The sequence below is a fragment of the Antechinus flavipes genome, chromosome 2 (assembly GCF_016432865.1).
Source record: "Antechinus flavipes isolate AdamAnt ecotype Samford, QLD, Australia chromosome 2, AdamAnt_v2, whole genome shotgun sequence".
Lineage (NCBI taxonomy): Eukaryota > Metazoa > Chordata > Mammalia > Dasyuromorphia > Dasyuridae > Antechinus > Antechinus flavipes.
The window spans coordinates 265951661-265974871 of NC_067399.1; the positions used below are offsets into that span (position 1 = coordinate 265951661).

Genomic DNA, 23211 nt, shown 5'->3' on the forward strand with positions numbered 1-23211 from the left:
ACCCTGAACAGTATCGTGACAGCAGCAACTTATCAAAGTATAGGCTGAAAACAGCCTATAGTTCTCTGCTTTCTCTTTCTTTTTTTAGTTTAGGTCTTTGCTTTCATTAAATGTTGAAGACCTTTATAAACTGAACAGAGTTTATAGTTTATCCTAGGCTCAGTAGGAAATTACTAGAGAGCACCAACTAGCAGAGTGACTTGGTAGGTAGGTAAGGAAAAGGAGAGGGAAGAGACTTGAGGCAATGGAACCAATTAGGAGGCTGAAGCTCAATAGTCTAAGCAAAAGATGATAAGGGCCTAACTCTAAGGTGGTGGCTACATGAATAGAGAAAAGGGGATACCTATAAGAAGTTTTGTGGAGATGAAAATAGCAAGAGCTGACAACTGACTGAATATGTGGAGTGAGTAGGAGTGTGGAGATGAGAATTATACCAAGGTTATAAAACTGAATATGTAGAAGGATGGTCATGCCCTCCATAGGGACAGAAAAAAGTTGGTTTGTTTTGCTGAATTGTTTTTTCTCTTTCAAAAAATATTTCCTTATAAGGTATTAATTACTTTTTAGAAAGAGCAAAGGGAAAGAGATATTCTGCAAAATGTAGGCAGTATATATAACAAACAATAGAGTAAAATTTTACTCTGAAAAATTATTGAGAAGAGGAATAGTTTTGGGGAGAATGATAATGAGGTCCATTTGGGATATGTTGAGTTTGATATGTCTGTGGAATATCTAATTTGAAATGCCCATTGAAAGTTTATTATATAGGACTCAAATTCAAGAAAGAGAGTAGGAGTAGATACAGAAATCTCTAAGATATATGCATAGAAATAATATCAAACTGATGGGATCATCTAGTGAGAAAATGAACAGAGAAGAGATTTGAACTCAGGTCTCCTTGACTCTAGGCACAGTGCTAAATCCACTGTACGACCTACCTACCTATAATATCATGATATTATATACATTATATATTCCCTCACCCACAAAAGATTAAAAAATGCCCTTTCCTCTTGTAATTAGACAGGTTGGAAACAATGAATGTAATATGTTGTGTATATTTTACTAAATAGCTGAAGTATGTTAGTCTTACTGATTTTTCCCCCACCTTTTCAATAGGTGAAATTTATTTTTCCAAATTCATCCAAAGATAATTTTTAACACTGAACTTTGCAAACCTTGTGCTTCAAATTTTTCTCCCTCTCTCTCCCTACCCCCTTGCCCAAGACAACAAATAATGTGATACAGGTTAAATGTGAAATTCTTCTAAACATATTTCCATATCTGTCATGCTGCATAAGAAAAATCAGATCAAAAATAAAAAACACAAGAAAGGAAAAAAAGCAAACAACAACAATATAAAAATATATAAATACACAAACATATAAATAAATAAAAACAAAATATAAAAATGCCATGTTTTGCTCCACATTCAGTCTTCATTGCTCTCTTTCTGTATGTGAATGACACTCCATCATAAGTCTATTGAAATTGCCTTAAATCACCTTGTTGTTGAAAAGAGCCAAGTCCACCATAATTGATAATCACATAATCTTGTTATGGTGTACAGCGTTCTCTTGATTCTCCTCATGTCACTTAGCATCAACTCATGTAAGTTTCTCCAAATTTCTCTGAAATCAGCCTGCTTATCATTTCTTATAAAACAATAATATTCCATTCCATTCATATACCATAACTTATTTATCCATTCCCCAACTGATGAACATCCATTCAATCTGAACTGGTATATATATATATATATATATGAATCTTTGCTACAAAGGACAGCTAACTGGTTAAAGAAGAAAAGAGGATGTGTTCATTAGTGACAAAAACAAAAGTTATTAACAAAATGTTTTTAAGAAAAAAGGGAAAATGAGAATTTTTATTTGGAAAGTAACTTTCCATAATTAACTCCAACCTACTTTTCCTACTCAAAAATGATCTGTGATTTTGATTTGAGTTTCTTCCAATGATGCAATTCAAAACCTATCCAGACTACCCATCCTGTGCTCTTCTTTTCCATGTAGTCCCATAAACATACTACATAGAGTTTGTCCAACATGCCTTTCTTGCTTTTTTTCATTTTGAGAAATGAGCACTGACTCTCCACTTCGTATCCCATTCTTGCTATATGGCCAGTCCATCTTCTTTCCTAATTATACAGTTCTTTGATATCTTTTACTCCTTTTCTTCTGTGGAGTCCTTCCTTGAGTTATATGTTATAGCTATTCATAGTTACTATATGATCCCCCATTGTTCTCTGCATGGTATGCATTTGAAATTTTTTGAAGGTAGTTGTGTCTATGACTAATTTAGCAGCATTGGTAGAGTGTTGTGCCTCCCATCAATCCCTGACATAACTCCTCTACTCCAGTCAGATTGAAGTATTTTTTGTCCCTTGATATGTATAATCTTGCCTCTGTACTTTTCTTTGTATAAACTCAAAATGTTTCCTATCATCCATACTCTTTGGTTAACCAAATTGTGTCCCTCTTACAAGAGTCATCTCAAGTTTCCTTTTTCTCCAAAGACCCTTTATTAGGAAAGGATAAATCCACCAACAGAGACGTGAACTCTTTATCTTCTGAATTCCTCTATAATATTTCATTTATACCACTCATCTTGTACTTAATTACATACTTCCTGACATTATATAATCAAACTGCTTAAATTCTTTGAGGACAAGGAATATATCTCATACTTCTTGGTTGCCTTAGCATCTACTACAGTGTATTTCATGTTGTAATCCCTTTCACAACTACTTGAATTTCTCAAATAACTTGAGAAAACCAACCTTTATTTCATCTCTTTGTTTAGGAAAGACATCCAACTAGAAGATTGGAATCCATCAGCAGACTCAATTCAACCCAATTAATATTTCTTATGAACCTATTATATATAAGAGGCAGGATGGCATGGTGGATATATAGCGTTGGCTTTGAACCCAAGGCTTGAGTTCATATTGTCTCTCAACACAAACTAGCCATGTGACCACGGGCAAAGCATCTAATTCTCTAGGTATTTCAGGCACAACAGTTTAATATTGTAAACTACAGAAAAGTTGGTGATTTGTCCTGATATGATAGAGTTATTTTCCACACCAGCTTCTCACTCGACTCCCAAAGAAATAAGATTTTTTAAAAGGTTAAGGCATTCTGATAAGCATTGGGAAACAAAGATCAAATGGAAAGAGCTGTGCCTTCAAGGGATTGTATTCTAAGCATTTCCTGACCGATCTTTAAGCAGGTTGTCTCACTCTCTGTGTTTTGCTAAAATCCTCATCAGGAAGAGTAATTGAACCTGCAGTAGCACCTGGTACCCCACTCTGATTAAAGACTTCGCCGTCAGCTTCCCTCCTCTAACCAAGGATTTGAAGATTTCCTTTTGTTTGAAGGAAAATTAAAAGTAGCTCTTTCCCATGAAAAATTTGGGGATACTACTCTAGAAAATTGCCACAGAAAAAGGTCATAGAACTATAGATTTAGAACTGGAAGGTTCTGAGAGGCCATTAAGTCAAACTGTCTTCAATTTGCAGAGGAAGAAAGAGACAAAGTGAGCTGCTCAATTAAAAGCATTTAGTTTCTGATTCTCTTGTACAATCCTATCAGAATTTTGACTTGTTTTGCATGTATTTGAAATCAAGAAGAGACAAGGTTAGTGTTATTAATGTTTCCCCATAAACATATTTAACCCTCAGAAGAGAGCCAAGAAGTCCAAAGCATTGAGAAGTTAGGTTAACTTCTTTAAAATAATGTTATGATTACATTCTCATCATTTTAGCCTAGAATGGAAAATGACCCAAAGTGTAACTAGCATACGATTTCACCCTAAAATAATTGATTCTCTAGGCTCATTTTGTTACATCCCATTTATTATTTATATTGAAGTGAACCTTTTCAAGTTTGTGACATGTTTGAAGATTGTTGGTCTTCAAGGTCCTAAATTCAATTTAGATATTGTAACTTTCAACTGAGATTCATGATATGCATTAATGTTGTGAAAATGAAATATTGTGGTGTTATCAGTTTCCCTCCCTAATATATAAATGAATTCTTACATCTTCTTTTAATCCCACCCCACCCATCAAAATAGGGACAACAGGCAATATAGGTTGCAAGTCCCGGTCTTGTTTATTTATAAAGCAATAAATATTAGAAGCACAAATAAATTGCACATGTGTGTAAACAAACTGTACAATGACTGAAGAGAGTTCAGGTAGGGTGGTATGGAAGACTTCAAGAAGCATAACACTGTCATCCTGAGTGGGAGGTAAACGGAGGGAGAAGGCACTTTAGAAGCATTTGCGGTGGACAATGGATGGGCCAGCCTCATCATATTCTTGTTTACTAATCCACATTTGTTGGAATGTGGACAGGGAAGCCAGGATGGAACCTCCAATCCAGACAGAGTATTTGCGCTCAGGGGGAGCAATGATCTGCAGAAAGAAAAGCAAGACTTTTCCAATAAGCATTCAAGTTCTGAGTGACTTGGATGAAAAGAAATCAATATAAAAAAATGCAATTCATCGGTGCTGGGATGTCTAAATTTTCTCAGAGCTTATCAAAAGTAGTCTACTCTTTTGTGGACCTTCCTTCTATTTCCATTTGGATAATCTCAAATACTTCCATTATGAAAGATTCTTCAGAATAAGAAACGCCCTCCCTTCTAAGGCTCTGCTAACAGCATGGTGCAGAGGCAAGAATGATGGATCAGAGTAGTAGGATTCAAATATTAGTTCCATCTTTACCCAAGTGATCTTGAATAAATTCCTCAATCTTTCTGAGTCTATCTCCTCATGTGTAAATGAAGAGGTTGGATTAAATGTTCTCTGAAGTCCCTTCTTAATCATATGTAGTTATGTCTTTAGCAACAAATTAATGGCAAAGGAGAAAGGCAAAAGTGTCCTGGTAAACGTTTAACAACCAGAACTCCGGGAGTGGAGGGGAAAGGGAGAACCATATGTATGCACAGCACACTTCTACATGTAATTTGCATTAACATTTTCTCCATCATTTTCTAAAGTCTAGACATTCAATAAATCAATCTCTGATTTGGACTGGCATTTGTCAATTTCTGAGGTGTAAATGAAAACTTTACAACTGATTCTTGCCAGCAAGCATGAATTGTCTCCAATACACCCCTGGACTTAAGGGCAGACCAAAGAACTACCCTTAAGCACAACACAGGCACAAAGGCAAAGTGTGTGCCAGGAGCTATTTCGAGATCTACCTCATGTGAAAGCATTTTAAATCACATGTCCTAGGAATGGGGACTAGGTACTAGAAATAGAGATAGCTACACTGATAAGGTAAATGTAGATGAGAAAGAGCTTCAGAACACAATCCTTCCAAGGTTTCAGGACCACCCATGTTGTCTTAGGCAAAAAAAAAAAAAGCCCTTTACCTTAATCTTCATGGTGCTGGGAGCCAGAGCAGTGATTTCCTTCTGCATACGGTCAGCAATACCAGGGTACATGGTGGTGCCTCCAGATAAGACATTGTTAGCATACAGGTCCTTACGGATGTCAATGTCACATTTCATGATGCTGTTGTAAGTGGTCTCATGGATGCCAGCAGATTCCATACCTAGGGACACATGGTGGGGAATTAAAAAGAGCGAGCTCAGGCAAACAGAGGGAAGAACAGGATGATACATCTAAGTAAGATGTCAACATTTGTCTCCGCAACATATGCTCCCCTATAAAATATAATCCATGCGTTGGTTGAACAGGTGTTTCCTAAAAGGCCTGACAGTTAATCCACAACATACTGCCGGGTAATGGACAACTGCATTTCTCATCCATTTGCTCTATGTCAGCAGTAATTAAGAATGGGGGCAAAAACAGTCATTTAAGATAACAAAGTGGTGATTACCAAATTAGCACTACTAGATAATGAATCTAAAAACTACACTAAAATGATTTCTTAAGAAAAAATTTCCAATGATGCATAATTCTGACTAACTTGGCAGGGAATGTCTGAGAACTCACAGGAATAAGTCAGTTTCCTCTCCTTAGTCAACCCTTTAAGTGAGTTAAAGCAATATTAGTGGTATTACCTTGACTCATCCTTCATTCAGAGTGAAATCGATGTCATGTTAATCATGTTACCCAGGCAAAACATTCACTTTTACAATAATTAGTTAGTGGAATTGACAGATGAGATTTATAGCATTCAAAGAAAGGCACTGTACTTATAGCCCAGGTGGGATGTATAATAATTTTAAACAGAAAATGGAATTAAAGAGCTGAAAGAGACCTCAGAGATCATCTAATTCAGGTTTTCTCAAATTGTAATCCAAGGAACCATAAAGCTCCCCATGAGGATGGTGGTTGTGTTTAAATCAAACTTTATGTTGTTTGATACTAGGCATTAAAAATAATAACTTTAGAGGATTTCACTAGATGATTTCTACTCAAGTTTGTTTAATTGAAGAGCTCTTGTACTACAAATGTTCAAGAACTATTAATTCAATCATAGAACCTTAGTTCTACAGGGACCTCAGAGGCTGTCTGGTCTAACCCCATTCACCTTGCAGATGAGGAAACTATTCTATAGTCTCATTTATCCAGCAAAGAAGTCAAAATTGCCCAACTTTGTGGCAGATTAGACAAGAGTTTAAGTCTATTGATAACCCCCATATACTGCTCTTTCCATTACCTTGTGCCTACATGAAAAAACATGATTCACTTAATTTATTTCTTCTATAACTCACCAATGAAGGAAGGTTGGAACAGAGTCTCAGGACAGCGGAAACGTTCATTGCCAATGGTAATGACCTGACCATCAGGCAACTCATAACTCTTTTCCAGGGAGGAGGAAGAAGCTGCTGTAGCCATTTCATTCTCAAAGTCCAGAGCAACATAGCACAGTTTCTCCTTGATATCACGGACAATTTCACGTTCAGCTATTAAAATAAAGGAGAGTCAGTCAAGTTTGGAAGTGCATCCATTATTGAATGGAAAATAAGTCCTTTAGAGAAGGGAAATAATAGACCTCCACTGATAAGTCCCTATGTACAAATTCAGAGGAAAAGAGTCAGATCAGCTTACCGGTAGTTACGAAGGAGTAGCCACGCTCAGTGAGGATCTTCATGAGGTAGTCAGTGAGATCCCTACCAGCCAGATCCAGACGCATGATGGCATGTGGCAGAGCATAGCCCTCATAGATGGGGACATTGTGAGTGACACCATCACCAGAGTCGAGAACAATTCCTGTAAGAAGGAAATAATGAGGATAAGATGAATCTCTAAGGGCAGCAAAACTTTTTAGTCATAACAGACTCAGGAAAGAAAAGCTTGCTTCCAATCTTGGCTGCTGACAGATACCAGAGCTGGGCATTGGCCCAGGAAAGAACAGATCTCTCCTACAGTAGAGAATACATTTCCATGTAATGGATGCTAAATCTGAAGCCAATCAGTCACAGCTCAAACTTTTAAATAATGAAGTAGAAAAAAATGGCTTCAGCACACTTGCAAATGACCACATCTTACCAGCCACACTCCAATTACTAAAAGATTATAGTATCCAAATTTTTGTATGTTTATCTTATTTCGTTGGTGCACAAAGATTATGTACACTTTAGGCAGGAAAGACAAGAGAAAACTACTTACTGGTATTTTACTCTTTCTACTCAATCATGGATTTTATGAATTAAACTATAAAAATGATGTGCCTTTGAAACAACAGGAGAATTGTTAAAATTCTTAGCATACTTAAGAGGACAATTGTCCAACAAACTTCTGCTGTTATAAGTATCTTATATTCCAAGAATCATCTTCAGGTATACTCCCATTAGTCCTATTAATATTTCAGGAAGATGGATTAGTCAATCCATTAACAAGCATTCAAGTACCTACTATGGGATGAATATTAGGAAAGGGGGATCATTTCCTTATTAGATGTGGAAAATCACAGAAGGAAAACTAATTAAATAGCCTTGTGTTGCAGGTTTTCCCAAATCCTCACAAAAGCTCTATTCACGAATTTAAATTGTCTCCTCAGTAAGGACAGAATATCTTTCATACCTGTGGTACGACCAGAAGCATACAAAGACAGCACGGCTTGGATGGCCACATACATGGCAGGGACATTGAAGGTCTCAAACATGATCTGAGTCATCTTCTCCCGGTTGGCTTTGGGATTCAAGGGGGCCTCAGTGAGCAGAGTGGGGTGCTCCTCAGGGGCCACACGAAGTTCATTGTAGAAGGTGTGGTGCCAGATCTTTTCCATGTCATCCCAGTTGGTGATAATGCCATGTTCAATGGGGTACTTTAGGGTCAGGATACCTCTCTTGCTCTGAGCCTCATCACCTACATAGGAATCCTTCTGACCCATACCCACCATAACACCCTGTAGAGAGGAGACAAAAGATAGAGAAACTGAGAAGTATAGCTCCCTTTCTACCAACACTGATCAGTAGCATTTCTAGCCAAGGCACAAAGGAGATAAAATAGTTTATTGTGGAAAGAGCTCTGGACTTGAAGTCAGAAAACTGGATTTGTACCTTAGTTCTACATTTTACTAGCCTTTTGAATATAAGGCATCTAATCTCTCTAAACCTCAACCTGATCATCTGTAAAATGAAGATAATAATACTTCCCTATTAACCTAATTGGGATATTTTTAGAAAAACATTTTATAAACTGTAAAATATCACATAAAGGCAAACCATTATTAATAATAACACAATATTATTACATAGAATGTATGCATATATGTGCATATATATGTAATACTAAATAATAGCAGGACTTATTTTCCTCATTACATGGCTGGATGAGGAAAAAAAACTGTAGAAAATCTATTTCATTGAAAAAATATAATAGGGAAGGAACCTCAGCTATCCCATAGTAATAGCTAGCATTTATTTAGCACCTTAAGGTTTGAAAAGTATTTTTAAAATGTTATCTTATCCTCACAAAAACTCTAGGAGATAGGTGCTATTATTATCTTCGTTTTACAGAAGAGTATACTGAAATTAGGACATTTATCCAAGGTTACATGATTAATAAATTTAGGCAGGATTTGAATTCAAGTCTATTCTGATTCCATGCCCAGAGTTCTGCCCACTATTCCACCTAGGTGCTACTAGGATATCTCTCATTTTGCAAATGAGGAAACTGAAATCAAGTGAAGTGACTTGTCCAGGTTCAGTTCATGGGACTGAAGTGACTTGTCCAAGATCCTATAGAAAATAAAAGCATAACTGTCAATTCAAACTAAAGTATGTTGCTTTAAAAAAAAGGTGCTAATTCAAATGAATATATATACATACACATACACACATACACATGTATATATATATGTGTGTGTGTGTGTGTGTGTGTGTGTGTATGTTCATACATATATATGGGGATGAAAAATTTCATGAATGACACCTAAAGGGAAAGTTTTAGAGTTCCCAGAGGGAATAAAAAATTATGAAGAGCTAAGTTATTATCACCCTGTTAGTGAAATTTAGTCTCCACAGGACCAATATAGCATTCATGTGTTATAAGGAGTTCTAACTAGACCAGCTTGGCAGCCTTGCCTGGCTGGCATGTTTCAGACACTCAGAGGGTGACATTTCTTGTAGTAAACAAGGTGGTATATTACTAGCACCATCTCAGTTGCTAATTCAATTATGCCTGGATTTTTAAGAAGCAATAGTACGAAATATGAGATTATAACTGAGAGCTAATAAATTGTCTTGAAAGAAGAAGGAAAATGGGGATAAGGGCTGAAAGGGATTTTATTTTTGTAGGATTCTGCTAAGAGACAAAAAAAAGGAAGAAGAGAAAGTAATTTGTATGGGATATGGAAAAGAAGATACACTTTTGATAGAATTGAAGGCAGAATTGAAAGAGAGTGGCTAGTGGATTAATACCTAGAAAATGGACCTCTTTCTGGTATGTATCTATAAGAAGAGCCAAAGGAAGGATCTAAGTTTACTGGTAAGATTTCAATGAAGCTGGTTTTGTTGGTGTTGATTTTAGTTTTTAAGTTTTTGCTTCCCTGGCCTTGGAACAGATTAAGCTGTCAAAGTTGGGAAAAAAAGCAAGATTATACTTAGGGTTGCTAGCAAGGGTCAAAAGTCAGATTTCAAAATAAGCAAGAAAGATACAGTGAAAAGAGCTCTGGACCTGAAGTCATGAACTCAGTGCCTCTGACCTTAGCTGTGTGACCATAGGAAGCCTCTGAACTTTAATTTTTCTCAAGCTATAAAATAAGAATAGTATGTACTTTCAAAGGCTGAAATAATATACTGAATCTAAACCATTTTTCAAACCTTCAAATACTTATAATAGCTGAAAGGGATTCTTTGAGGCCCTCTAGCCCAACCTTCTCATTTAACAGATCAGGAAACTGAGGCTAAGAGAAGCTAAAGTGACTTGCCCAGATTCACATAGGTAAAAAGGGGAAGACCTAAGGATTTGAACCCCAAACCTCTAACTCCAAAGCTAATACAAATGTCCAACGATTTTGTTATTGTCCTGGTTTTTGCTGTTCCACCTTCATTCTCGAAGAGGACCAATGACATCATGAGGGTGATGTCATTATTATTAAAGATTTCATGGGATGGGGTTGGGAAGAGTCTGAGTAAGGGATGAAGAATGGAGATCAGAAGAGTCGTGGGGGAGGGGGAAAGAGCTGCTGGTGGAGTAGAGGCTCCTCCAGACTGTAGATCTGTGTTAGGGAGGAGCGCAAAGGTTACCTGGTGGCGTGGGCGGCCCACGATGGAGGGGAAAACAGCGCGGGGCGCATCATCTCCTGCAAAGCCTGCTTTCACCAGCCCAGAGCCATTGTCGCAAACCAAAGCGGTGGTCTCCTCGTCGTCACACATTTTGCTGAGGTCTCAGAGAGTTCTGTGAGTGAAGGAAAGAGGAGGGAAGGTGAGATGGGAGTTGTTTGGGGAGGCGGGGTGTAGACATCGTCAAAGGAGCTTCACTGAAAGGGGCGAGATATCAGGGAGAGGAAGACTCAGATCAAAGGGAACAAAAAACAATAACACGATTTCATTGAAGGGGATGAGGTGTAAGAGAGAAAGGGGAGACGAAAAGAAAGCAAGAAGGGAGGAAGAAAGAGCAAAGGACTGAAAAGAAATCATTGGTTAATGCTCAAGAAAACAGTCCCTCTTCCTTTCCATGGGGGTAACAAAAAGTTGTTAGAGACCGATGCAACTGCACTGAGCATCCCCCACTCCTTCACTCCCTGGCACCTATCCTCAGTTCACTATTGCCATCCCTTGCTTCTGGATTAGCTGATGTATGGTCCCGATGTATTTCCCCTATTGGAAAAGAGCATCTAACTCGAACCCATTGCGAGGCTGGGTCTCAGAGTCAGCACCACGCAAGACTCCAATCTGGGCTCTAGAAAATTTGCTTTTCTCCATCCGGGAAGCTGTAAGGTTGGCCCCATAGTCGCCAATGGTCCCCTAATCCTGGTCTAGAATGGAACTGAGTTACTTGCCAGACCCCTGCTCCCACTCAAGCTAAGAGATGACTGGGAAGAAGGGGAGGGTTATCCCCACAAGAGAAGACAAAAGAAATTGAAAAATGTCCTTTGTCCGTTCCCTATTTTACTTCCAACATCGCCCAATTGGGAGGACCAAATAACAAAGAAAAGTTGGTACAAAATCCAAAAAAAAATTTTTTTTTTAAATCGGGAGGGTGGCAATGGGAAGAGACAGAAGAAAAAGAGAAGAGAAAATAACGAAAGAACGAAAAAAAAAGAAAAGAAGTAACCAAACGGCGCTAGAAAATCCAGCGTGCTGGTCCTCCTGCTCTGTTCCCCTTCCCTCCCCTATCCTCTGTCCTGAATCTGGTCCTACTTGGCTGGGAAGAGAAGCGTGGATGGGACGCTCCGCCAGGTTCTGCGCTGACTCACCAGTTCAGCACCCGCAACTCAGGATCCCCGGCAGGCAGACGCTTGGTGTCTGGAGCACAGCAGCCGCGCCGCTTTATACTGCTTTGATGGACGGTGTCAGTTGGGGCTGAGTGGGGCCAGGGGGTGGGGGGACCTAGGCTTGCCACCTTGCCCTTATTTGGTCGCCTTCACGCCATTAGGGAGCGCTGAGTCCATTCATGGAGCCAAGAGAAGGGGAGAGACACACAGAACAGAGGGCCCCCAGACCATGTAAGGTAGGGGAGGGGGACGGCTAAGGGGATAGCCAAATAGGGATTTCAGGGAGGGATGGGAGATTGGGGGGAGAAGAGGGGGAGGGAAGGTCACACATACCCAATTCCTGGGGGATCAGACTAGGGCAAAGGAGAAAGGTTTCTCGTTGAACTTGGTTTGACTTTACAGGATCATAGATTTAAAGATGGAACGGACTTTAGAAGGTTTCTAGTCCAACATCTTGTTTTACAGATGAGGAAACTAAGGTCCAGAGAAGTAAAATAACAATCAAGGTTACAGTAGTGGAGTCAGGATATTATGGAAAGATCTCTGGCTCCAAACTTGGCACTAGTTCCACCCTACCCTTGCAAATTTTCAATGTCATACCTATGTAGCAGGGATAAGACCAATATGTTAAACAAAGAAGATAAAAGGAAGTCTGGCATGAAGCCCTCTCCTAGGGGAACCTGGAAGCTGAGCCAAGTATGAAGAAGGTAGCAGCATCCTTCTAGTGTCCTTGGATAATGAACAAGAAAATGTGCAGCGCATTGTAACCTGACACAATAAGATCATCAAAAACCTGTATTTTGTGGGACAGCTAGATGGTGCAGTGGATAGAGCATTGGCCCTGAAGTCAAAAGGATCCAAGTTCCAAAACTCATCTTCATGGCAAAGAGGTGGATAGCTGGGTAAAAGCAATTGGGTCTCTGGAGCTAAATAGCTATCTTGGTAGTGTCACTATATGACCTACTGAGTTAAGATAGGAAAGTAGACCTGACTTCTTCATGGTAAACAAAAGCTTTTATTAAAATCAAATATATCAGCTGCTTGATGCCTCTTATTATACCCTATTACTCTGAAGTTCCTGTACTCATAAGTGGATGAGGGATAGAAGAACGAGGAAAAGTGATTGCAGGATAGAGAAAATTTTTTGTCTTGATCAAGGAAGAGAAGCTGTTATATTCCACCCTACAATTAAATGACTAATTGATTCTTATGCCTATCCCTTATGTGAACTAGATAGACTGTATTTTTGTGATTCCAGAGTCCTGGAAAGAGTCATCCCCTTACCTCCCCCCTGCCTTTGAAAATATCTTCCCCACCTGTTCCTTGACGATTGCTATATATCTTTTAAAAGGACACAAAACCTTTCATTTCACAATTAGAGATGTCTTAAAAAATGCAAGTACTTTTTGGGAAATGAAGCACATTAACTTTAACTTACACAAAAGAAGGTTGATAGATTAGAGCCCTTCTTGCTCAGAAGTTTCAGAGGAGGTTTCAGGGAGAGGGATTTGGGGTAAAAAAAAAAGGATGTGAAAAACTAAGTAAAGATCAACTTCATTTGTAATTTTTGTCCAGCACTAAATCTCTTGGATCTATAAATCTTTAAGGGAGTTGTATTTTGTTGTTGTTTTATGTTTATAGGTATTTTTCCTCTAGTGCATAGCAGTTAAAAATAGAAGAGCAGGAAGGCACCCCCTCTAGAGTGAGCTTGGGATGGTATGCTGAGGAGGCATTTAGTTAAAGATATGGGTCCTGACTGAAAATATCTAAGGCCTGCCCCTTTTCTCCTCAACCATGTTTGGGTTGGTCTGTATGAGAAACAGATAAAGCCAGTTGTGGTGTTGAGCTTGGTTTCCTTTCCTGGAAAAGATACTGGATGCTCACCTGTTTGCATTCATATTATACACAATAAGTGTCATACAGATTGTCCCAGAAGTCTTCAATAAGAATTCTGGGACACCCTATATATGAAGAAGGAGAAGCACTCGTAAAAGATTGGTTCTGCTTAATCATTTATATAAGTAGGCACTGCATGAAGAGAGGCTATAATGACGGTCACTCTTTTGGGTTCTATCAATTGTTCTTCCTTTTGTAGAATTAGGACCATTGTCCAATTGCTTTAAGATTTAGTGAAGCTCTGCAAACATATATTGTATCTAGGATATACTGCAACATATCTAACATATATAGGACTGCTTGCCATCTAGGGGAGGGGGTGGAGGGAGGGAGGGGAAAAAAATTGGAACAGAAACGAGTGCAAAGGATAATGTTGTAAAAAAAAAATTACCCTGGCATGGATTCTGTCAATATAAAGTAATTATTAAATAAAAATTTTAAAAAAAAGAAATTATAAAAAAAAAAAGATTTAGTGAAGCTACAATTTGTCCACTTGCTTGGAATAATGATAAAGCCTGTTTCCTACTCCCATGATTCCCATTTGCAAAGTACCCTTAAGAAATTCCACAGTGAAGTAAATAACATGGGTGAATATGACGGCACTGTATCCCTGCCTCTAGAGGCCCAGAGGAAACCTGTTTTACAGTCATTCGATCTTGTTCTAGAATCGGTGAACGTAGAACCTTTACCCAAGGAAAGGCTAAAATTAGAACAGGCCCAGGAAGTACTGTAGAAAACCATTGGGAGGTACTGAATAGATTATAGGACCATATTTAGAACTAACGCTGCCTTATTTACTTATATCTGTGCCCTCCGTGCTTAGCACAGCAACTGGTATATTAGTAAGTTCTTTATATAGTTCAGCTACCTCACTTAACAAATGAGGAAACCAAGGCCTCACAAGATTCAAACTTGGGCAGTTTGCCAAGATTAAATAATTAGTAAGTGACAAAACTAAGATTTTAACCTATGTGTTTTGACTCCAAATCAAGTATTCTATGAGTATCAGAGACCTTTCAGATGACCCAAACCTGGGTCAGACCATCTGGAACAGAACAGAGTTTTGTTTCCTTTGGGTTTCCCCATACTTCTGTGAATAAGGGAGTGGAATGTTATTTATCTCAACTCATACAAAAATTTATTGAATGCTGCCTGTATTGATCTAGGTCAGATTTAACTAGTCTCATTTTCCAGATCTAGCTGAACCTTCTTCTATGACTGCAAAAGACAGAGACTATACATTCAGAGCCCCCAGAAGACCACAGTGCTGAAGTCAGACCCTTTGCAGTGATGTGGTGAACATCCCAGGGTATAGAGCTAAATAACAGAAAAAGTCAATGTTTCTAGAGCTCCCTACTTTTTATTCCTTGATTAGAAGATAGCCACAGTAACTATAACCAAATAATATATATTGCTTTCAGATTTGCAAAGTGCCTTAAATGTATTATCTTATTTGATCCTCACAATAGCTCTATGAAGTAGGTGCTATTACTATCCCCATTTGACAGATGAGGAAGCTGAGACTAGGTTCATTGACTTGAGATAGAATTTGAAACCAGGGCTTCCTGACTTCAAGTCCAGTACTTTCTCTACTATAGCCCCAATAAAGAGGACTCAGCCCCTTCTAGGGCTGATAGATTAACAGTCACTTATCTCAGCTGTTCCTGCTTTCAGAGGTGCCACAGTATTTACATAGAAGCTGGTAACTGATAGTCCTGATGGAATTCCTCTCCAATCACACTCTCCCAGTCACATCCTGCATTCCCCTGACTGAAAAGGAGAAAGACTCCTGGGTCCAGATTTGTAGGAGAAGGGAAGGGGGAGCCAGCCCTCCTGAACAGAGACAGCTGATGTCCCACACACATGTTTCTTTTTATTTCCTTCAACTGGCATGTACCCACTCACCAATGCCCTCTGGCTAGAGCTGGCTTTTCACTTTAATTGAAAGAACAAAGTGTGTGTGGGAGTGGGGGAAGGAGAAAGGGAGGGGGTCACATCATGAAGCTCAAGTACTCAATATCAAGGGACTAACATTCTCTAAATATATTTCTCCAGATTTTACATGCAGCCCCCAAAGTGTCTGAACACTAGCGACAGCATTCCAACCCCAAATGATCCTTTTCACAGAATACATTCTTGTGGTCACTGTCATTTGACATGTGAGGGCCAACTGCAATCAATTATTTACTAAGACTCAGAAAAAGGGGCTTGTGAAGTGGGATAGAGAGAGATTCAAGATACCGAAGTAGGTTGAGTCCAATTTCATTTACCACCTGGCTACATTTTTATTTTTATTTACCCTCCACCATTCCCTCCATGCACACACACACACACACACACACACACTTATTTGAGTCAGAGTCAACACAGAGGGATTTCTAGGTAGTGTCCTAACTCCTTAAAAGGAGCTTGTCTTTTAGGAATGTTTCAAGAGCTAAAAAGCTCACAGGTTTGTTCCTTAATTTAGTAGGTTTCCTCTCTAGCTCAGGCTTGATTGGCTACCATGCTGGCAATCATTTTATGTATGGAGTTTTATTTTCTGAGGGTTATCGGCAGCAATCCTGCCTATTTTGGATAGCTCAAGTTTGATGTTAACCTGCCCAAGTTTCTAACACCTTATTTACAATGAATAGAAGCACTAGAATAAACCAAAGCAATTATTTCTCATGTGAATGAGAACCACCTCATGAGTTGGGAGTTGGGAGCCTCTGGTGTTTTCAATTCCTTTGTGGACACAGATCATCAATCAATTTTTAAGCACCAACTATGTGCCAACCACTGTGCTAAATTCTGGAAATACAAAGAAAAGCCAGAAAGAGTCAAGAAAGTCAAAATGCAAATAATTGGGTACCAACAACATATATACAGGTTAAATTGGAGATAATGTTAGAATGAAAGTACTAACATTCAGGAAGATCAGGGAAGTCTTCATGCAGAGAAAATTGTGAATGTACAGCAGCCAGAAGATCACTGTTTTTTGTTGTTGTTGTTATTTTTTAAATTATTTATAAAGCTTTTTATTTTCAAAACACATGCAGCAGCCAGAAGATCACTATTTGTTGTTGTTGTTGTTATTTTTTATTTTTTATAAAGCTTTTTATTTTCAAAATACATGCACGGATAATTTGACATTGACCCTTGCATAGCATTTTTTCCTCCTTCCCCCCCCCCTCTCCCTTAGATGGCAAGCAATCCAATATATGGTAAACATGTTAAAATATATGTTAAATCCAATATGTGTAAACATATTTATACAATTCTCTTGCTTCACAAGAGAAATCAGATCAAAAATAGAAAGTAAATGAATAAGAAAAGTGCAAATGAACAACCACAAAAAGAGTGAGAATGTTATGTTGTTATCCACATTCATTTCCCATAGTCTCCCTAGTGGCTCTCTTCATCACAAGATGAACTGGCATCAGTCAGAAGATCACTATTTGGTACTGGGACACAGCCTAAGTATTTATCCCCCCATGCCTAGAATGCACTCCCTTCTTCCTTCTGTCTCTCTTCAAGACTCAGCTCAAACAACACCTTTTACAGGAAGCCCTTCCTCTTTCCTCACTTGTTAGTGCCCTCATGTACCAAATCTCCTTGTATCTATTTTGTATATATCTATAAATGCCAAATCTAATATATGTATATGTACTGTCTGCCAATAAAGTGTAAGCTGATTGAGGGTAGAGACTGTTAAATTATTGCCTCTCCTTTCTCAGTGCCTAAGGAAATACACAGAAGATGTTTAATAATACTTGTTGGTTGATCATAGATTTAGATCTGGAGAGAACCTTAGAGGTTACTTAGTCCAACCCCTCAATTAACAGAGGCTCAAAGTGACTAAATGACTTATTAAGGTACAGAAGTGGTATTTAAACACAGTTGTCAGATGCCAGATCCAGTATTCTTTCTATTATACTATCATACATATTTATCAGATTTGTAGATAACACAAAGTTTAGTTATGTGGCTAACATACTAGATGACAAAGTCAGGAATCAAAAAGATCTTAACAAATCAGAATATTGAATTTAATGGAATGAAAAGGAATTTAATTAGGATAACAATCAAACATTATTCTTAGGTTCAAAATGTTCCTTTGAAATACAAGTTGGGGGAGGCACATTTAAAAAGTAGGTTGTCTAAAAAGATCTGAAGGGCTAAGTACACTGCAAGCTATTACGGTAAAATAGTATCAATGACTCTATTTTGCCCTTATCCACCATTTTGTGAAGTTAAGTTTCAGCTTGTTGGTATTCACTTAATCTTGGAGAAGTTATAAGATGACTTATGTCATAAGAAGTCATAAGATGACCCTCTCTCAACTGTCACCCAACTTTAAAAAATGTCACAAAACTATTCCTTTCTCTCTCACCTCAGTGTCTTCCAATCCTTTCTACCCATAAAAAACTAGATATCTCAGTCCTTATAATCCTATTTTTCTTGTTTTTTACACCCTCCAGAATATATATATTAACTTTGTAGAAATCTAGAATCCTTGGCTACAGAAACTCTTTGAGCTGATTTGTTTCTGCAGTTGCATGCTTTGCTAAACAAATTGCTTGTCTATATAAAACTCAGTTTCTTTATTCCACCATAACAGTTACATTTTACAATAACAAAACTCAATATGAATTAATATTATTTTATGCTAAACAAAAACACTAATGTATTCTTGAGCTACATTAGGGGAGACACAGCTTCCAAAAAGAGGGGATAACCCTATTGTACTTTGCCTTAGTCAAACCACATCTGAAGTATTGAATTATACTGAACAGTATGACTTTATAGGGAGTTCTCAGATGAACTCACATCCAAAAATATATCCTATATATATACTGAGAATTATACTGAACACTGATAAAGTGGAAGATAAAAGAAATGGTAAAAGGACCTTAAACCCATGCCATGTAAGGTTTGGTTGAAGGAACTGGGGATGTTTAGCTTAGAGAAAACACAATGGAGGAAGGGAAACATATCAGTCAAAAAAACATTAAATACCTCCTATGTGTCAGGAACTGTGTTAAGTGATAGGAATTAAAAAAAAAAAAAAAAGCAAAAGACAATCCCTATCTTCAAGGACCTCACAATCTATAGGGCTGACACTGAACAGAAAAAAAAAAGTTAGCTGTCTTCAAAAATTTGAAGGGCTATTATATGGAATATTATATGAAAACTCCAAAAGTAGAAGCAGGAGAAATAAATGGAAGTTACACAGAAATGCATTTAGACATTGAGCAAGGAAAACTTCCCTGCAATGGAAGCTAACCAAAAGTACAACAAACTATCTTGGTAGATACCAGAATCTCTTTCAATTGTGATTTTCAAACAAAGATTAGATGACAATTCATCAAGCATGTTGTTGAAGGGAGTCTCTTCCTTCAGGGATGGTTGGGCTAAGTAGTTATGAGATCCCTTCCCATTCAACACATCTGATTCTGTTATTTGTGATTTACTTGGTTGACAATTTCATTTTTTGAAACATAGAGGGCATGATTAAAGGAATTGTTACTCTGCATCTAATTCTAAAAATTAAGTGCAGGTAGTGTGAACCTTTGGGGAAAAAGTGATTATGTTATCTACAATTTACAACAGTCAAGTAAAAATATATTAGATGTGTTTCATATGTATGTATATATACATATATCTATATCTATACACACATATACACATATATAAAATATATGTGTGTATATAGTATGTATGTATATATATGTATACAACTTTCAAAAATGCAGGCATAGTGTTATAACCAGAAACTTTCTGAAAGGAAAGAAGGATAAAAAGAGGTAAGAGGATTTCCAAATCCTGGAAATTTTGAAGGCATTATCATGAATCCCTTATATCCTTTCAGCCTCTTTCCTCATCTATAATATGGGAATAACACCTGAAGGAGCTACCTCACTGGGTTATTGCAGAACATATGTTCTTAAATGAGAAAGTATTTAAAGCGTTTTGTGAAAGTTTAAGGTATTACATAGATGTGAGTTATTATAAATGAACCCAGAGGGAAGGAAGGGGAAAATATTTAAAGAGGCCAGTATGACTTTATAGGGAGTTCTCAGATGAACTCACATCCAAAAATAAATGGAATAGACCAAACCTTTACTATAATGCATTGTGGTCTGAAAAGGAAGCATTTACTATTTCTGCCTTTTTGCATTTGATTGTGATGTTTTTAATGTCCTAATACATGGTTAATTTTTGTGTAGGTGTCATGTATTGCCAAGAAAAAGATATATTCCTTTCTGTCCCTATAATTCAATTTTCTCCAGTGGTCTATGATATCTAAGTTTCTAGGATCCTGTTAACTCCCTAGTTTTTTTCTTGTTTATTTTGTGGTTATATTTGTCTGATTCTGAGAGGGGACGGTTGAGGTCCCCCACTGGAATAGCTTTGCTGTCTATTTCTTCCTATAGTTTGGTTTAAAATCTTCTCTAGGAATTTGCCTACTCTATTACCTGGTGCATACACATTTAGTATTGTTAGTACTTCATTATTTATGGTACTTTTTATCAAGCTGTACTTTCCCTCCTTATCTCTTTCAATAAGATCTATTTTTACTTTGGCTTTATCTGAGATCAGAATTGTTATCCCTGCTTTTTTTACTTCAACTGAAAAAACTTCTAATATAGTGTCCTTTTTAGAGGCTAGAAAGATGAACACTAAATAGATAGAGCTACTGCTTAGGGCAGATGTTACAATGGATACAATAATAATGGGTGATAGAAAGTATTTCCCTAATTTACCTCCAAGGAATATAACTTTCAGACTATAAAAGAGAACAAAAATGAGTAATAGGGAATAGAAATTAAAGGTAGGTGATGAAATAAAGAACTCCCAAAAGATTTAAATAAACTTTTCTTAGTCACTTAATCAGCAAGAATTTAAGTAACTACTTTGTGCCAGTTGGTAAAGCTAGGTGGTAAAGAAAAACTTATGTGGTCACCTATTAGTAATATTTTAGAAAGGACTCATGGCCAGGTTGGGGCAGCTAGGTGGTATAGTGGATAAAGTACTAGGCTTGAAGTCAGGAAGATTCAACTTCCTGATTTCAAATGTGACCTCAGACACTTACTAGCTGTGTGACTCTGGGCAAATCATTTAACCCTGATTGCTTCAGTTTTTCATCTGTAAAATAAACTGGAGAAAGAAATAGCAAACAGTTCCAGTATCTTAGTATCTTCCTCAAGAAAATTTCAAATGGGGTCATGAAGAGTCAGACACAACTTAAACAACTGAAAGGCAGCAACTTTGAGTTTGGGTACTGTGAGTTCTGGAGATATGAAGAAAGGCAAAACAACAACAGTCTTTCTTCTCAAGGAACTCATAATATAATAGGGACATAACTATTGGAAGCAACTATTTTTTTAAAAAGCTATATAAAGAGTAAATTGGAAGTAATAAACAGAAGAAAGGTAGTAGCATTATAAAGGAGTAAGAAAGGCTTCCTGGAGAAGGAGCAATTTTAATTGAGACATGCAGGAAGCCAGAGGAGCCAGAAGATAAAGGTTAGTAAGGAGAATGTTCCATATAGGGGATATAGTTAATGAAAACACCCAGAGTAAAGAAATAATTGTGGCAAATTAGATACCAAAGCACTGAATGAGGAGACTCTAAAGTGGCATTTGAATGACTTAGTAGTCCTTAAGAAATTGTGAAGAATAGGAAAAGTGCCAAAAGATCAGATATTGACAAATATATTTTAATTTTCAAAAGGGATGGGAAGATAAATGTGTCTGGGAAGGATCCAATAAATTATAGACTGGTCAGTTTAATCTCAAAACACATACAAATAAATTCGACAATTATCTTTTTAAAAATATTATGTGAATATTCAAGTAAACTGGATGCCAGGATAGGTACACTGAGATTCATTTCTGCTTTTAGGACTTATGAAACACATAGAATAATAAATTTAGAACTGGAAGGGACTTTGAGGTCATCTAGTCCTAACTCCTCATTCTACAGATGAAGAAACTTAATCCCAGAGAGATTAAGTAATTAGCCCAAAGTTACACAGACTGTAAGTGTCTTATATCTTATATCTTCCATGCTAATGTTATATAATGTGCTTTTGGGGCCTAAACTCTTTTCTTTTTCCATTGAAGTATCATTTTTACATCTCTGCTTTTATATGCCACAAAGACTCTCAGATTTTTCCATTTCCTTAAGACATCTTTGGAAAAAGTAGCTCCAATCTTCAAACTTGCTTCTAGTCCTGCAAATGCTAACCTGGATAATTCCAATCACATGTCCCTCAAATACCAATATGTTCCAAATTGAATTCAACATTTCCCCTTCTTTGCCTCAAATCTACTCCTCCTTTCACTTTCTCTAGATTTTTACATAATCTACAATCCAGTAACTGCTTTCCTTGTTTTTCCTCATAATGAATGCCAGACAGTAGGCATTTTTACTAGTTGTCCCCATGTCTAGAATTCTCTCCTTCCTTATCCTCATTCCTGGGTCCATGGCTTTCCTTGAGTCATAGCTACCTTTTAAAACTAATTCCTTCCCTTTATTGATTATCTTCAATCTATCCTCTATATATCTTGTTTGTACAATTGTTTGTGCTCCCTTCACTATTCATATCTTAATAGCCTAGTGAGAGCAGGGACTGGTTTGGGGGGAGGAGGAATGTTTTATTTCTTTCTTTTTTTGTTTTTTTTTTTCTTTTTGTATATCCTCAACATTCTGTCCCAAGCCTAGTACACAGTGAACTGATAAATGTTTCCTGACTTGGTTTGACTTTCTCTTGACGCTGCTACCATCTTAGTATTTTAAAGTGATATTTTGTGGAGGAAACATTAGATTTGTTCTATGTGGTCCCAAAGAACATATCTGGGAGCAAAGAGTAGGTTACAAAGAGGCCAATCTACACTTAATATCAGAAACTACCTCCTAACTATTGGAACTGTCCAACATGGGATGTCTAGTCTTGACAGGAGGTGGATTTCTCTTCCCTGGAGGTCTTTAAATAGAAGCTGAATGATTACTCATTCAGCTATGTTATAATGGACATTCATGTTCAGAATGGATTAAACAGTCATGGAAGTTCCTTGTAATTCTTACATTCTGTTAACGCTGCCAATTATTATCTATTTAACCACTCTGGCTTCAGTTTTCTCATTTGTAAAATGAAGAGTAAGACCAGATGAAAGTTATGAACCCCCCTCCTTTCAGTTCTGAAACACTTGCCAAAATAATTTTTCTACTACATTGTCCTGAAGAAGTCAGGTGATATGATGTATATGGCTCTGGAATTGAAATGAGGAAGACTTGAGTTGAATTCTTCCTCTGTGTCACTTAACCCCTCTCTGTCTCTCAATTTTCTCCTCTATAAAATGGGGATAATAATAGCATTTATCACACAGGGTTGTAAGATAACTATTTAAAGTGAAAATGAGACAGATTTCAGAGATGTGGT

At 37.4% G+C, this 23211-nt stretch overlaps 1 protein-coding gene across 1 annotated transcript; it reads right to left on the reverse strand.

The window, feature by feature from the left end:
* Nucleotides 1–4110: 4110 nt before the first annotated feature.
* ACTC1 (actin alpha cardiac muscle 1) lies at nucleotides 4111–11973 on the reverse strand. The gene is made up of 7 exons (XM_051977027.1): nucleotides 11871–11973; nucleotides 10699–10849; nucleotides 8030–8354; nucleotides 7055–7216; nucleotides 6718–6909; nucleotides 5407–5588; nucleotides 4111–4438 (listed from the first exon to the last, which is right to left on the reverse strand). The coding sequence occupies exons 2-7, from the start codon at nucleotides 10825–10827 to the stop codon at nucleotides 4295–4297; spliced, it is 1134 nt and encodes a 377-aa protein (XP_051832987.1). The 5' UTR covers nucleotides 10828–10849; nucleotides 11871–11973; the 3' UTR covers nucleotides 4111–4294.
* Nucleotides 11974–23211: the final 11238 nt, after the last annotated feature.

Bases quoted from the DNA above. Each gene is read 5' to 3' on its own strand.
- ACTC1 (XM_051977027.1), bottom strand. From the start codon at position 10,827: ATGTGTGACGACGAGGAGACCACCGCTTTGGTTTGCGACAATGGCTCT. The intron at 7,217-8,029 runs GTATGAAAGATA...TCCTTCTTACAG, and splicing joins TGCTTCTGGTCGTACCACAG to GAATTGTTCTCGACTCTGGT. The intron at 4,439-5,406 runs GTAAAGGGCTTT...TTCTTTCTGCAG, and splicing joins CCAGCACCATGAAGATTAAG to ATCATTGCTCCCCCTGAGCG.